Source organism: Crotalus tigris, unplaced genomic scaffold, assembly GCF_016545835.1.
Source record: "Crotalus tigris isolate CLP2741 ecotype Arizona unplaced genomic scaffold, ASM1654583v1 scf7180000019962.420169, whole genome shotgun sequence".
NCBI lineage: Eukaryota > Metazoa > Chordata > Lepidosauria > Squamata > Viperidae > Crotalus > Crotalus tigris.
In genome coordinates, this window is record NW_024097793.1 from 247,825 (window position 1) to 259,840 (window position 12,016).

Sequence of the window (12,016 nt, forward strand, 5' to 3'; positions counted from 1 at the left end):
CCTTCCTCGTTTGTCAAACATTACAGGATTGTCAAATTTGCCTCCTCGGATGCCTCGTTTGGACGGAGGGTTTTACAGCAAGTGGTATCTGCAAGTGGGACTCAGGCCCAAACTGCTTTCCCCCCTTGGGGACAACAGGGCTTTGGTATGTCCCACTCATGGATTCTCCATCCAATCATGCTGGAGAAGGGGCGTTCTCTTACCTGAACGCCTTTTCTCAGCATGATGATGGAGAATCCACACCCTCCCTTTTAGTGTCCGTTTGGTCCTGTGTCCAGTGTAGGTTGAGCATACGTGTCGGACTAACATCTGTGCCTCGCCTTCGTCACAAACTGGGGTGCTCTAGCACAGCAGAGGCGTGGCAACTTTCCAGACTTAGTCTTATTTGAGCAGAAAGATTAAGACAACCCACTCGTGGATTCTCCATCATTATGCTGAAAAAAGGCGTTCAGGTAAGACAACGCCCCTTCTCTATATCTAAAGACATGATCCCAAATAACCTGAGCCATTTCTTGGGACATTAGGAAGCCCTTGCAAGGAATTAAATTAGCCATTTTGGTAAATAAATCCATTACTACCAGCTTGGTAGTACACCCCACACTGGAGGAAGATTGGTGATGAAATCTAGTGAAAAAGTCTCCCAGGGTTTTGGGGGAAGGCATCTTCATTGATTGCAACAACCCAGCTGGTTGGGGATTGGTTTTGCTCTCCAACAAACTTGACAAGAGGACTCATAATCTTTAATTTCTCTGTGGATGCAGGGCTACTCAAATTCTCTGAGGATCTTTGTTGGGTTCTGAATGTTCCTCCATGTCCTGCTATCTTGTACTACTTACTCCTTTTCCCCCTGGGGGATGAGGCATATATAAATGTCCATTGTGCAGTAGCTACCCTCCCACCACTGTGAAAAGGGAAACGTGACTTGTTGGGCTTCCTTGAGTTTATATCTGGATGCATGAACTCAAGGAAGCCCCAGCAAGGTACCATTTCACCTTTCACGGTGGCATATGTACCCTGCAGCTATTGTGCTGAATTGGATCAAAGAGATCATTGTCGCCTTCCTGTTCTCAGCCTTGAGTTGATCTGCATTACAGTGGGACTCAAAGTTGCTTGGCTGCAGTATTGTTTCTGTGATTGTGCAGTATTGTTGCTGGGAGGTGCAGTGATTAACAGTTATTTCTCTTGAAATACTGCTTGTTCTTGGGTTAACCAGGAGAATTGCTGATCCTTTTTCAGTAGCTGCTATAGTGGTTTTACAAGTCTAGCAAAATTAGAAATTTTCTGTAGAAGTAAGCAAAGCCTAGGAAGCACTGCACATCTTTTGTATTTCTCTCTGTGTGTATGCATGCATACCCGCCCTATGATAGAACAAACTGTATCTTTGCTGGATCCATGTGTATCACAGATAGTCCAGTTGAGTCAGATCAAATGCACATTTTTCTAATTTTACAGGTTTAGTTTCCCATAATTTTTGCAGTACATTTCTGACTTGAGTTACATGAAAGGAGGGATTTTGGAACAAACTAAGATGTCATCTAAATAGACAACAACGTATTTGTCTAAAATGTCTGAAAAATTGTCATTTGTGAATCTAGAAAAATCATTCCACAATTAACCAGGCTATAAGGCATTACTGTATGTTCAAATTTTCCTTATCTTATATCAAAGGTTATTATAAACATTCATGTCCTTTCTTCCATTCTGATTAGCTTGTAATCATTTCTCAGTTCTAGTTTTGTACAGTGTGCTTTTTGTAGCTGGTCTAATAGATGTGAGAAGCAGGAGTAGATAATGGTCTCTAATTGTTACTTTGTTCACATTTTTGTCACCAACTGTACAGGCTCTCTCTCCTTTCTCTTCAGATTGGTTGTTGTTCTTCCTTGTCAGGCGTTTAGCGGTTAACTAGGTTCCTTGAGTATCAGGTGATTTTTGAAATTCCTCTTTGGAAAAGAGTAGGAGACTTGCAAGATTGATGTCAGATCTCCAAATAAGCCAAATAACAAACGTGACTAGATGAGCTAAATCTACTTTATTGTAAGGCTATATTAAATAATCTTGCAAGTCTGAAGTATGACGTTTTCCATTACTGTTCTTAATTGCTTGATCGATTAAAGTGGGTCCTTTCTAAGTGGCTTCCTCAGACAATTAGCTATTGGGTGATGCTGCCTCTATTGACTGATTGTTTTTCTTCCATATTTTCCCTAAACTCATTCCTACACACCATTAAAAAAAACAGTAAAAAAGCTTAGAACAGCGGTTCTCAACCTGTGGTTCGCAACCCTTTTGGGGGTCGAATGACTGTTTCACAGGGGTCTCCTAAGACCATCGGAAAACACATATTTCTGATGGTCTTAGGAACTGAGACACCGCTCCGCATCAGGGCGGGCTCTGGAGCAAGAGGGGTGCCTGAGGGGGAGCAGCCAGGTTGGATTAGGGGCTGGCGGGCCGCACGGCACCAGCTCCATTGCGACTCTATTGGATGGGCGGAGGGCGAGGCCGGGTGGCGGGGACGGCAGCAGCAGTTTTCTCGCCCTTCTCTCCTTCTTCCTCCTACTGCCCCCAAGGTGGCTCGGGTGGGCACTGGGAGGAAGAGGGGGGCCTGGGGGGGAGCAGCCCGGCTGGCGGGCCGCACAGCACCAGCCCCCACCATGGCTCCATTGATGGACGGAGGACCAGGCTGGTCAGCACCGGGACAACGGGGACCCCTGATGATGCAGCAGCGGCCGCCGCTGCCGCCACCCCCGCACTGCCCAGCCTGGTCCTCCGTCCATCAATGGAGCCATGGTGGGGGCTGGTGCCGTGCGGCCCGCCAGCCCCTCCGCCAGCCCGGCTGCTTCCCCCAGGCACCCCTCTTCCTCCCGGCTCCCGCTCGAGCTGCTTTGGGGGCAGCAGGTGGAAGGAGAGGAGAAGGGCGAGAAAACCGCCACTGCCAGCTGAGCTGAGCTGCGGCGCCAAGCCGGTCTCCATGCCTCCTGGTTGCCCTCTGCCCCCTGCCGCCCTCTGCACTGCGCGGGAGTCTCCCCTGTGCCGCCCAGCCCACCTCCCTTGCCGTCGAAGGCCGCCTCCGCCCTCTGGCGCCCAGCGTGGCCGTGGGGCTGCCGGGCAGGAGCAGCTGCTTGCCAGGCTCCAGGCCTTGGAAACGGTCAGGGGGTGGAGAAGAGGGTGAGGCAGCGGTGATGCCTGCATGTGCGTCGGAGGCCAGCTGGCTGGGCCGGGAGGGGAGAAGCGGCGCCTTCCGAGCAGGAGCTGGCGCTCCGGCCACACCCCTCTTGCGTGCAATGGGCTGTGCAGCATGAAAAGGGGCTCCCGTGAGCCCGCTGCTGCGATGGCTGGAGGGGCGGCTAGGTCCCGGCGGGGCGGCTGGGAGAGATCAAGAGGTGCCGCGATGAGGATGGATGGCTCCAGGTTGGTGGGTGTAAGAGGTCGGCAGGCGGCTCTGAGGCACGCAGATCCTCAGTGCGACTTCCGAGGCCCCAGAGGTGCCGCCACTTGGCTCTCCGCCAGAGCCTCCCCCCCTCCCCGGGCAGTTGTGCGGAGCTGCTTGTGCGTTCTTGGCAGTGCCTCCCCCCCTTCAATCTCCTTCCTTCTCCATCTCCTTCCTTTTCCCTTCAATCTTCCTTCCTTCCTTCCTTCCATCTCCATTCCTTCCCTTTCAATCTCTCTCTCCTTCCTTCCTTCCTTCCCCTTCAATCTCCTTTCTTCTCCATCTCCTTCCTTTCCCCTTCAATCTTCCTTCCTTCCCCCTTCAATCTCCTTCTTTCTCCAACTCATTCCTTTCCCCTTCAATCTTCCTTCCTTCCATCTCTATCCCTTCCCCTTCAATCTCTCTCTCCTTCTTCTTTCCTCCCCCTTCAGTCTCCTTCCTTCTCTATCTCCTTCCTTTCCCCTTCAATCTTCCTTCCTTCCATCTCCATCTCTTCCCCTTCCAATTTCTCTCCTTCCTTCCTTCCTTCCTTCTTTCCTTCCTTCCTTCCATCCATCCATCTCCATCCCTTCCCCTTCAATCTCTCTCTCCTTCTTTCCTTCTTTCCTTCCCCCTTCAATCTCCTTCCTTATCCATCTCCTTCCTTTCCCCTTCAATCTTCCTTCCTTCCTTCTCCTTCCCTCCCTCCCAACATTTTTGAGCAAGGAAGAGTAAGCTTCTCCATCGAGCATTGCTATATTGTTTTTGTGATTAATCACTAGGCTTTAATTATGTTCAATTCATAACAATGAAAATACACTCTGCATATCAGATATTTACATTACAATTCATAACAGTAGCAAAATTACAGTTATAAAGTAGCAACGAAAATAATTTTATGGTTGGGGGTCACCACAACATGAGGAACTGTATTAAAGGGTCGCGGCATTAGGAAGGTTGAGAACCACTGGCTTAGAATTCCCTAATTAAGGAATTATCATGGAGTAAGTAAATCACACACCCCAACACTGGCAGGGCAAGCTACTGTACATAAACAGTGAGCAAACCACACACTCACCAGCACTGATGACATTACAAACAAGCTCATTTTTACGAAGGATTCCACAGTTCAAATCTGCCATAATTTAGGAGGGAATGAATGAATGAATGAAGGAAGGAAGGAAGGAATGAAGGAAGGAATGAAAAAAGCCAGTTTGGTTCAGTGGCCCCAGACTAATCTGAGAACTCATTTGTGGTTTAAAAGACACTGTGATTTGCAATAGTAAACTATAGGATAATGTTCATAATGTGTGAATTCAGCCAACATTTTTTTAATAAAATAAATCATTGTGTAGTAGCCCATGACTGCACAAAAGTACAGTGAGAAAGATTAAAAAGACATAGAAGAAACTTCCAATTTCCTCTGCAGAAAATATAAGTATGATCACAAAATTATTTCTTACTGCATAATTACAAAAAGCTCACTTTTCTCTATTATCTATTTTTTTCTAATCAAAACCACAAGTGCATTTTTTTCTTTTTCATGAAAAAATCTATAAGGGGTTTCCCATCTGCCATAAATATAGATACTATCTTTTTCTGATCAAAAAAATTAAAATAGCCACCTCTTCAAGTTCTATCATCTTCACCAACCCTTCCATTTTTGCAAATATAATAATATTGGTGCAATTGTCATATTTTGTTTATTTATTTACTTGTTCAATTTCTATGGCTGCCCATCTCAATCATTGACATATATAAAAACTGAGTTGCCTGTCCATTAGTCCTAAATGAAAGCCTCTACTTTCAGTTATACTTTAATCAGTTATGTTTAACAGTTGTAGAAAAATCATGGAACAATTTCTTTCCCTCTTTATATGTTAAAAGATGGCTGATATGTTACAGTGGCAGTTGACATGGACTAAAATGATTCTCACTGCAGAACATTTAGCCAATATGGAGTTAAAATTAACTGAAATTCAATTAATATTCAACTCATTCTATTTCAGTAACAATTGAAAATTATTATCTGTTTATCTGATATGGCGTAACTTTAAAAATAATGTTCCATTTCATCACTTTTTACTGTGATGCATAGCTGTTTGATTTTGCCATAGCAAGAGTCTGGGCATCCTTGCCCAGGGATGGAAATAGTGGATAATTTGTAATATTCTGCTTTTCCTTTATAAGCTATTTTCCATTTTCATTCCTCATTTACTTTTCCCATTGTTACAGGAAATTCCATGTATGGGAAGTGTGCTTGGTAGAAAATAGGACGCGGAGGATGTTGCAATGCAAAAACAGTTGAGTAGAATGCATTCTGAACTCTTAACATTACTTTTTCTCAGGATTTCTCAGGGGTAAATATACATCCCTGCCTCCCGTTTCTTTCATTTTGGCAGCTTTGCAATTGAGAAATAGTGACTGGAGTTCCTAAATCTCTAGTTTGGCCTTTAATTTGCAATTCATCAAATCTAAAAATAAATGAATAAATTTCTTGTTGTTGAAATTTAAAAAAAAAATTAATTTAACAAATAGAAACAATTTATAGTAAGAAAAAGACAGTGAAAAGCCACATCAGATTTGATATTTCTAGATACTTTCTAATCCATAGTTCATTTTTCTTATGGTATTTTTCTTGTCTTTCTATAGGGATTAAAGACACACAGGAGCCTTCATGGATATAGTTGATACATTTAATCATTTAATTCCTACTGAACACTTAGATGATGCCCTATTTCTAGGATCCAACCTGGACAATGAAGTCTGTGAGGATTTTAGTACAAGTCAAAATGTCTTAGAGGATTCGCTGAAGAACATGCTCAGTGATAAGGACCCTATGCTAGGATCTGCAAGTGCTCAGTTCTGTTTGCCTGTTTTGGATAGCACTGATCCCAATTTCCAGATGCCTTGTTCTACAGGTAACTCTTAATATTTTCAAGTCTATACTTTTAAATAGAGCAGTATTGTAGTGTTTTCCCCTTTTTTGGTTTGAAAATACATTTTTCTTTCTGCTCTGCTTTATAGCATAGAGCAAAACATTAAATTGCTAGTTGTCCCCGAATTCACTTGAAAATTCTATTTAAGAAGCTTTAAAAGAAATAATGGAGAGGCATGGTGCTACAGGCTATTTTTTCTATGAAGAAAAAATATTTTTTCTATAATAGAATAATATATTCTATTATAACTAAAGTGTGGAATCTTTAAAAAGCTGAGAAAAGTATATATAATATTAGCAGAGTTCCACTTCTACAATAGAAGTTTTCCTTGGTCCTTGACAGATCTGTGTCTAGATAGATCTTCATTCTGCAGAGAGATTTGGGGAGGGGCATCGAAAGCAGTGGGGAATTCGATTTTGATCAGTTGTAAAGACCATTCTGCAGAGCTAATGGGTTATAGTGCTGCAGAATAGGATGTAACTTTGGACATACTTTTTTAAAGGGAATTTCATTCTTGTACTGTATATTGTACCTTAGCACAAAAGGTTTTTCAAGATGACCTTTAGAACTTTATGCTATAAACTGATCCTTTTAATCAGAGTGGTTTTTTTTTTTTTTTTTTTTTTTTTTTTTTTTTTTTTTTTTGCTGAATAGCTTTCAATATAAAATGGGTATACTGACCATCTGTAATAAATGAATAGGACATTGCTTGATATGTGGTGGTCATGTATGAGTTTCAATATTGATCCTTAGATGCTATAAACAATTTAAATTGGCATGTGTCACAACTCTTAAACATTCTGTATCATTTCCCCTCTGTCTTTCTAGCTATTGTGTGTCCTTCATCCCATGTCACTGCTATGGCTTGTCAAATCTTAGTCCCTTTTTGTTTCTTGAAAAAATAGGAAAAATTAATAATTCCATTACAATACATATAATTTGAAATGTAGAAGAGGTTGATTATGAAACAGTATGAACATTCATCTGAATCTTAAGCCAAGGAAAGAAATGATTTTAAAGATGTGATAGACTTTTTCTAAAAAGAAGCTTAAGTCAATCCTTATCTATGGTAATACAGTTAATTATTTCAACTTGCTAATAGTTAAGAATGCCATCCATGTATAACAGCGGTTCTCAACCTATGGGTTGCGACCCCATTTGGGGTCGATCGACCATTTTTGGGGGGTCGCCAAAGGCGGCGATCCGCCATTTTCTCCCCTCCGGGGGCGGCGCCGCGCATGTATGCCGCGCATGGGGCGGCGCCGTGCATGCACACCGCGCATGCGCATGACGTTTGTGTGACGGGGGTCGCCGTCACACAAACATTGAGAACCGCTGATGTATAACATTTCTAGGAAGGGACATGATGAACATATATTTATTTCTGAATAAAATTTTGTAGGATTGGGGTAATTGAATCTAGGAAAAAAGTTGCTATCCTGAATTTAGGATAGATTTAAATTATCATTTTCTTGAAAATAGCAGGATCTATATTTTGAATTCTCTGATGAATTCTACACTGAATAGCTAGCACTGATAATTATTTTAGTCCCAGTTTTCTACAGTGACCACTAAGGAGATGTAATAGTAAGTTAATGTAGCAGTACATAAAGTTGTGCTAAAATGCTCTTAAAAATAAATTGTGCTGAAACCATAGAACTTTTAGAATAAATACTATTGGAAAATAATAGTCACTTTATTTTTTTTATTAACAATGGCAATTTTGGTTATTTTATTTTATTTTATTTTGTAATAAAGACTTGTATGTTAAATTGGTTGATTATCAAGAATAGACTGGTAGTGACTTAAATTTTTGAGTGCTTGAGATGAGTATAGTTGTCTGGTGTATCTTCAGCTAAAGTTCCAAGTTTTCTATTGAATTTTAAAACTCACTTGAGGAAGGGGACATGAGTATAGATGCTCAAAGTATGCACAATATATTACATATAATTAACTATGAACTATTAACGTTGAAGCAAAAATATATATTTGGAATTGTAATAGCATAGATGCCTCCATTTTGTTAAAACAAATATTTCTTACTGTATTTTAGATTTTGTTATTTATTCAAACTGAATGAACAAAGTAGAGTATTGTAAGAGATTAGAAAGTTGGTCATGATTCAGTGATTCTTCCAACTAGCTATTTGTTCCTATGATCTGAATTCTCAAAGCAGGAGTGGCCATTTCCTCAAGGCACACCTCATTTTGAAACTGAAGAGAAATGTAAAAAAATTTACATCTTATATTAAATAAATAAATACCAAGAAGGTCCCAAATACAGTAAGTCTCTGAATATTGTATGAGCGTTGCAGTAATCATTGAAAAGCTAGCATTACCTGCAGAATTGGTAACTATTTCAGCTTTTCCTTAAATGACTATTTTATAATAAAGAAATAATAAAAAATAAAACATAATTGTATAGAAGACAGTGTCCCATCCAAAATAATAGTGTTAATATTTATTTGAAAGGAATATATTTATCTGTAATCATTAGGACTTTAGATATTTGCCTCATTAATGATTTGTGAGGAAGCAGGACATACAGTATGTATATATCAGGATATACAGTAAAGGAATTCTCCCACTGACTCTTCTGCTTTTGCTTAAGTTGTTCTCCATTCCTTTCTTAACATTTCTTCTCAGCTCCTAGTAGTATAATAGCCCAATGAAATGTTTTTCTTAAACAGCAATACCTTCCATTGCATTTCAAAATTATTTTTGAAACTTTTCAAAAGAAATTATAATTATAATAAATTATAATTTATTTTTAGATAAAGATTTTGAGAGGTCTTATTAAATGTGATGGATATTCCTATTGCATGGAAAAAGTTGTCTTATGTTAGATCAGACCATTGGCTTATTTAACACAGTATTAACTCTTGACTGCCCAAGTGCCTCCAAGATTTCAAGCCGAAATTAGCCCAACCATATATTTTAGTTCCTGAGAAATACTCTCTGTCCTTCCTAGAATTCAGATACTATTTGAAAAATCAGTGTCAAAAGAGGATTGGGAGATATATATATACTTTCTATCTAGTTCTTCCTGGCTTACCTTAATTGTTTGCATTTAACTTGATAGGGTTTTTTTTTTTTTTTGCTTTTCCAAATTTTCTTTATTTGAATAACATTTCTTTATGTTATTTTAAATGATGTGGTTTGATCTTTTATATTGCAGTGATTTAAAATAAGAATTTATTGAAAGAATTTTAACTGAATATTATAATTTCTTTTAACTGAACATTATAGCTTCCACTTCACTAATACTTCTGTCTTTTCACTTGAAATATAATTGTGTTTATCTTTTACTTGGGGGAGAGAATATGATAATAAATAGGCTATTATCAAGTAATTTATCAGCAGTTCTATTTTGCTGTTTGTTCATTTGCTACTAAGAATAACACTAATAAGCTAATTTAGAATCTGCATAAAGTTGGTTGTGAATCATGCCTATGTTCCCTTTTCTGCAATTACTTTTCAGGTAGATGAAAATCATGCATTTTTACAGTTTTTCTATCATTTAGTGCTTGTCCTTCATTTGATTGTTTCAAAATTGTTGTGTTTATTTTGTTGTATTACATATTCATGCATATAATATGAAGTGTACATACATATCTAATAGACTGTTTATACTCTTTCATCCTAAAATCCTTCTAGAGTGGCTAATGCAAGGTTAATAAAAGTGGAATGTTTATTTATTGATTCAATTTATGGCCTATCTTTTCATTTAGGAGTTTAAGGCAACATTCATAGCTTTACCACATTATGTTTTATTTTACAACAACAAACCTGTGGGACAGGTTGAGCTGAAAGAGAATGTCTGGCCTAAAATTATCAGTGGATTTTCCTGGGAGAGAGTGGATAGAATGTAGATCTTCCTGGTTCCATTCCAGCGCTTGAACCACTATGCCACACTGATTCTCCATCTACAGCCTTAAACAATGAAATTTAAAGGCAAGGAAGGCAATGGCAGGCAATTTCAAAGTTATATTTATATTTATCAGATTAGAATTGCAAGAAATCCAGGAATATAGGAAGCAAATCAAGTTTTTTCCTTAGCAAGGTCAATAGATCCAATTCTTTTACCTCTACTACAACTTGAATTTCAGAGTTATCATTTACATATGCAGAAATTTATAGTCTTTTTTGAATACAGTTGGTTCTTATTTATCTCTGTTTTGCTTTGCTGCCTTAATCATTTTGCTATTTCTTCATTGTAGCATAATAAATATATATGATATTTTAATATTAATTGGTTGAAATGGCTCAAAAATGATGAAGTCTATTTTTTGGAAGATTGATTGCATTTGTTTCCATTTTAAATCATTTCTATCTTAAGAAGCATTAAGATGTATACAATAATAGATGACAGCTAGTGTTATTGGTAATGCATTCTGAATAGAATGGCTTATGGTGAGAAATCAGGAGTGTCAAATTCAGTCTGCTATAATTATATAAGACATATACGTTTACTCAAGATTTTAGTAATGTACATATATTTATATAATACTGAAAAGCTTAATCATTGGGCTTTATAAGTTACTTGTCCAAAAGTATTTATCCCAGGGAAGTAACTAGCTACAGTATTCATTTTAATTTCTTTTTTGATGTGTGTTTTTATGTGTACATATATGTATGCATGCCTTCCATTCAGTTTTTGACTTCTAGTGACTGAATGGTCTAGTTCAGTGGTTCTCAACCAGTGGGTCGGGACCCCATTTGGGGTTGAACGACCATTTCACAGGGGTCGCAAAACAACACAGTCCGCCATTTTTTTTCCCTTTTCCTTAGCTGTGCTACTCCCTTTTATTCTATTGGCTTTTGAAAGCCAATAGAATAGACTCTCTTGAATAGAGTCTAATTCTATTGGCTTTCAAAAGCCAATAGGAATTGTCCAGGCTGTCTCTGCCCTGCTGAGCCCGCCAAAAGTCCCATTCTGCAAACGGTGCTGCACCAGTTGAGTAGTCCTCGACTTACGACTGGTTGAGTAGTCCTCGACTTACGACCGGTTGGGGGGTCGCGGCATTAAAAAGGTTGAGAACCACTGGTCTAGTTACTTGCAATTTTCTTGGCAAGGTTTTTCAAAAGTGGCTTGTCAGTTTTTACTTATGTTGGCCATATGTGACCAGTTTCATCCTATTTGAGATTTCAGAATTATGTAGCTGCAGATCTTAGTGTGGGATTCAAAACTTCTACCAGGAGTAAATCCCATGAACTCCAATGGAGTGGGGGTTGGGGAAGTCATGTAAAACTTTGTATATGAAACCCTTGGTCAAATATATCCTGTGCACCAACTATGGATCAGGATGATCTCACAGTTACTTATAGCCTATTTACCTTCTACTTCAACTATTGCAATGAAGCCAACATAGAGCTACCTTTGAAGACCATCTGGAAACTACAGTTATTCCAGAACATGGCTGCACAAGCAATTAAGAGGTCCCTCATTTTACCATTTAACATCTCTGGTCCATAAACTGAACTGGTTATCAGAAATGTTTCAACTATCTAACATGTTGGTTGTCCCTATAAAGCCTTACATTGGTTTATCTTCAGTACTTTCTTACTCGTATCTTTTCTGTCTAACTGATAAGTTCAGCTACAATTAGTGTACTTTTATGCCCTAGCTCTAAAGCTTAAGGGACCTAGAAGGTCTTCTTTGTAGTTATGTCTGC

General features: G+C 39.1%; 1 protein-coding gene across 5 annotated transcripts in view; it reads left to right on the forward strand.

Annotated features, from left to right (window-relative positions):
- The window catches only part of PHF3 (PHD finger protein 3), a 56,909-nt gene that overhangs the window by 14,350 nt on the left and 30,543 nt on the right, over positions 1-12,016 (forward strand). Inside the window, exons 2-3 of one of the 5 annotated variants that reach the window (XM_039365100.1) lie at positions 5,639-5,706; positions 6,056-6,324. The exons of 2 other annotated variants lie outside the window; for them this stretch is intronic. In XM_039365100.1, coding sequence (XP_039221034.1) covers positions 6,081-6,324 — 244 coding nt within the window. In that variant the 5' untranslated portion in view covers positions 5,639-5,706; positions 6,056-6,080. Of the gene's footprint in view, positions 1-5,638; positions 5,707-6,055; positions 6,325-12,016 lie in introns of those variants that run through there. 2 more of the 5 variants (XM_039365101.1, XM_039365103.1) reach the window with 2 other exon arrangements.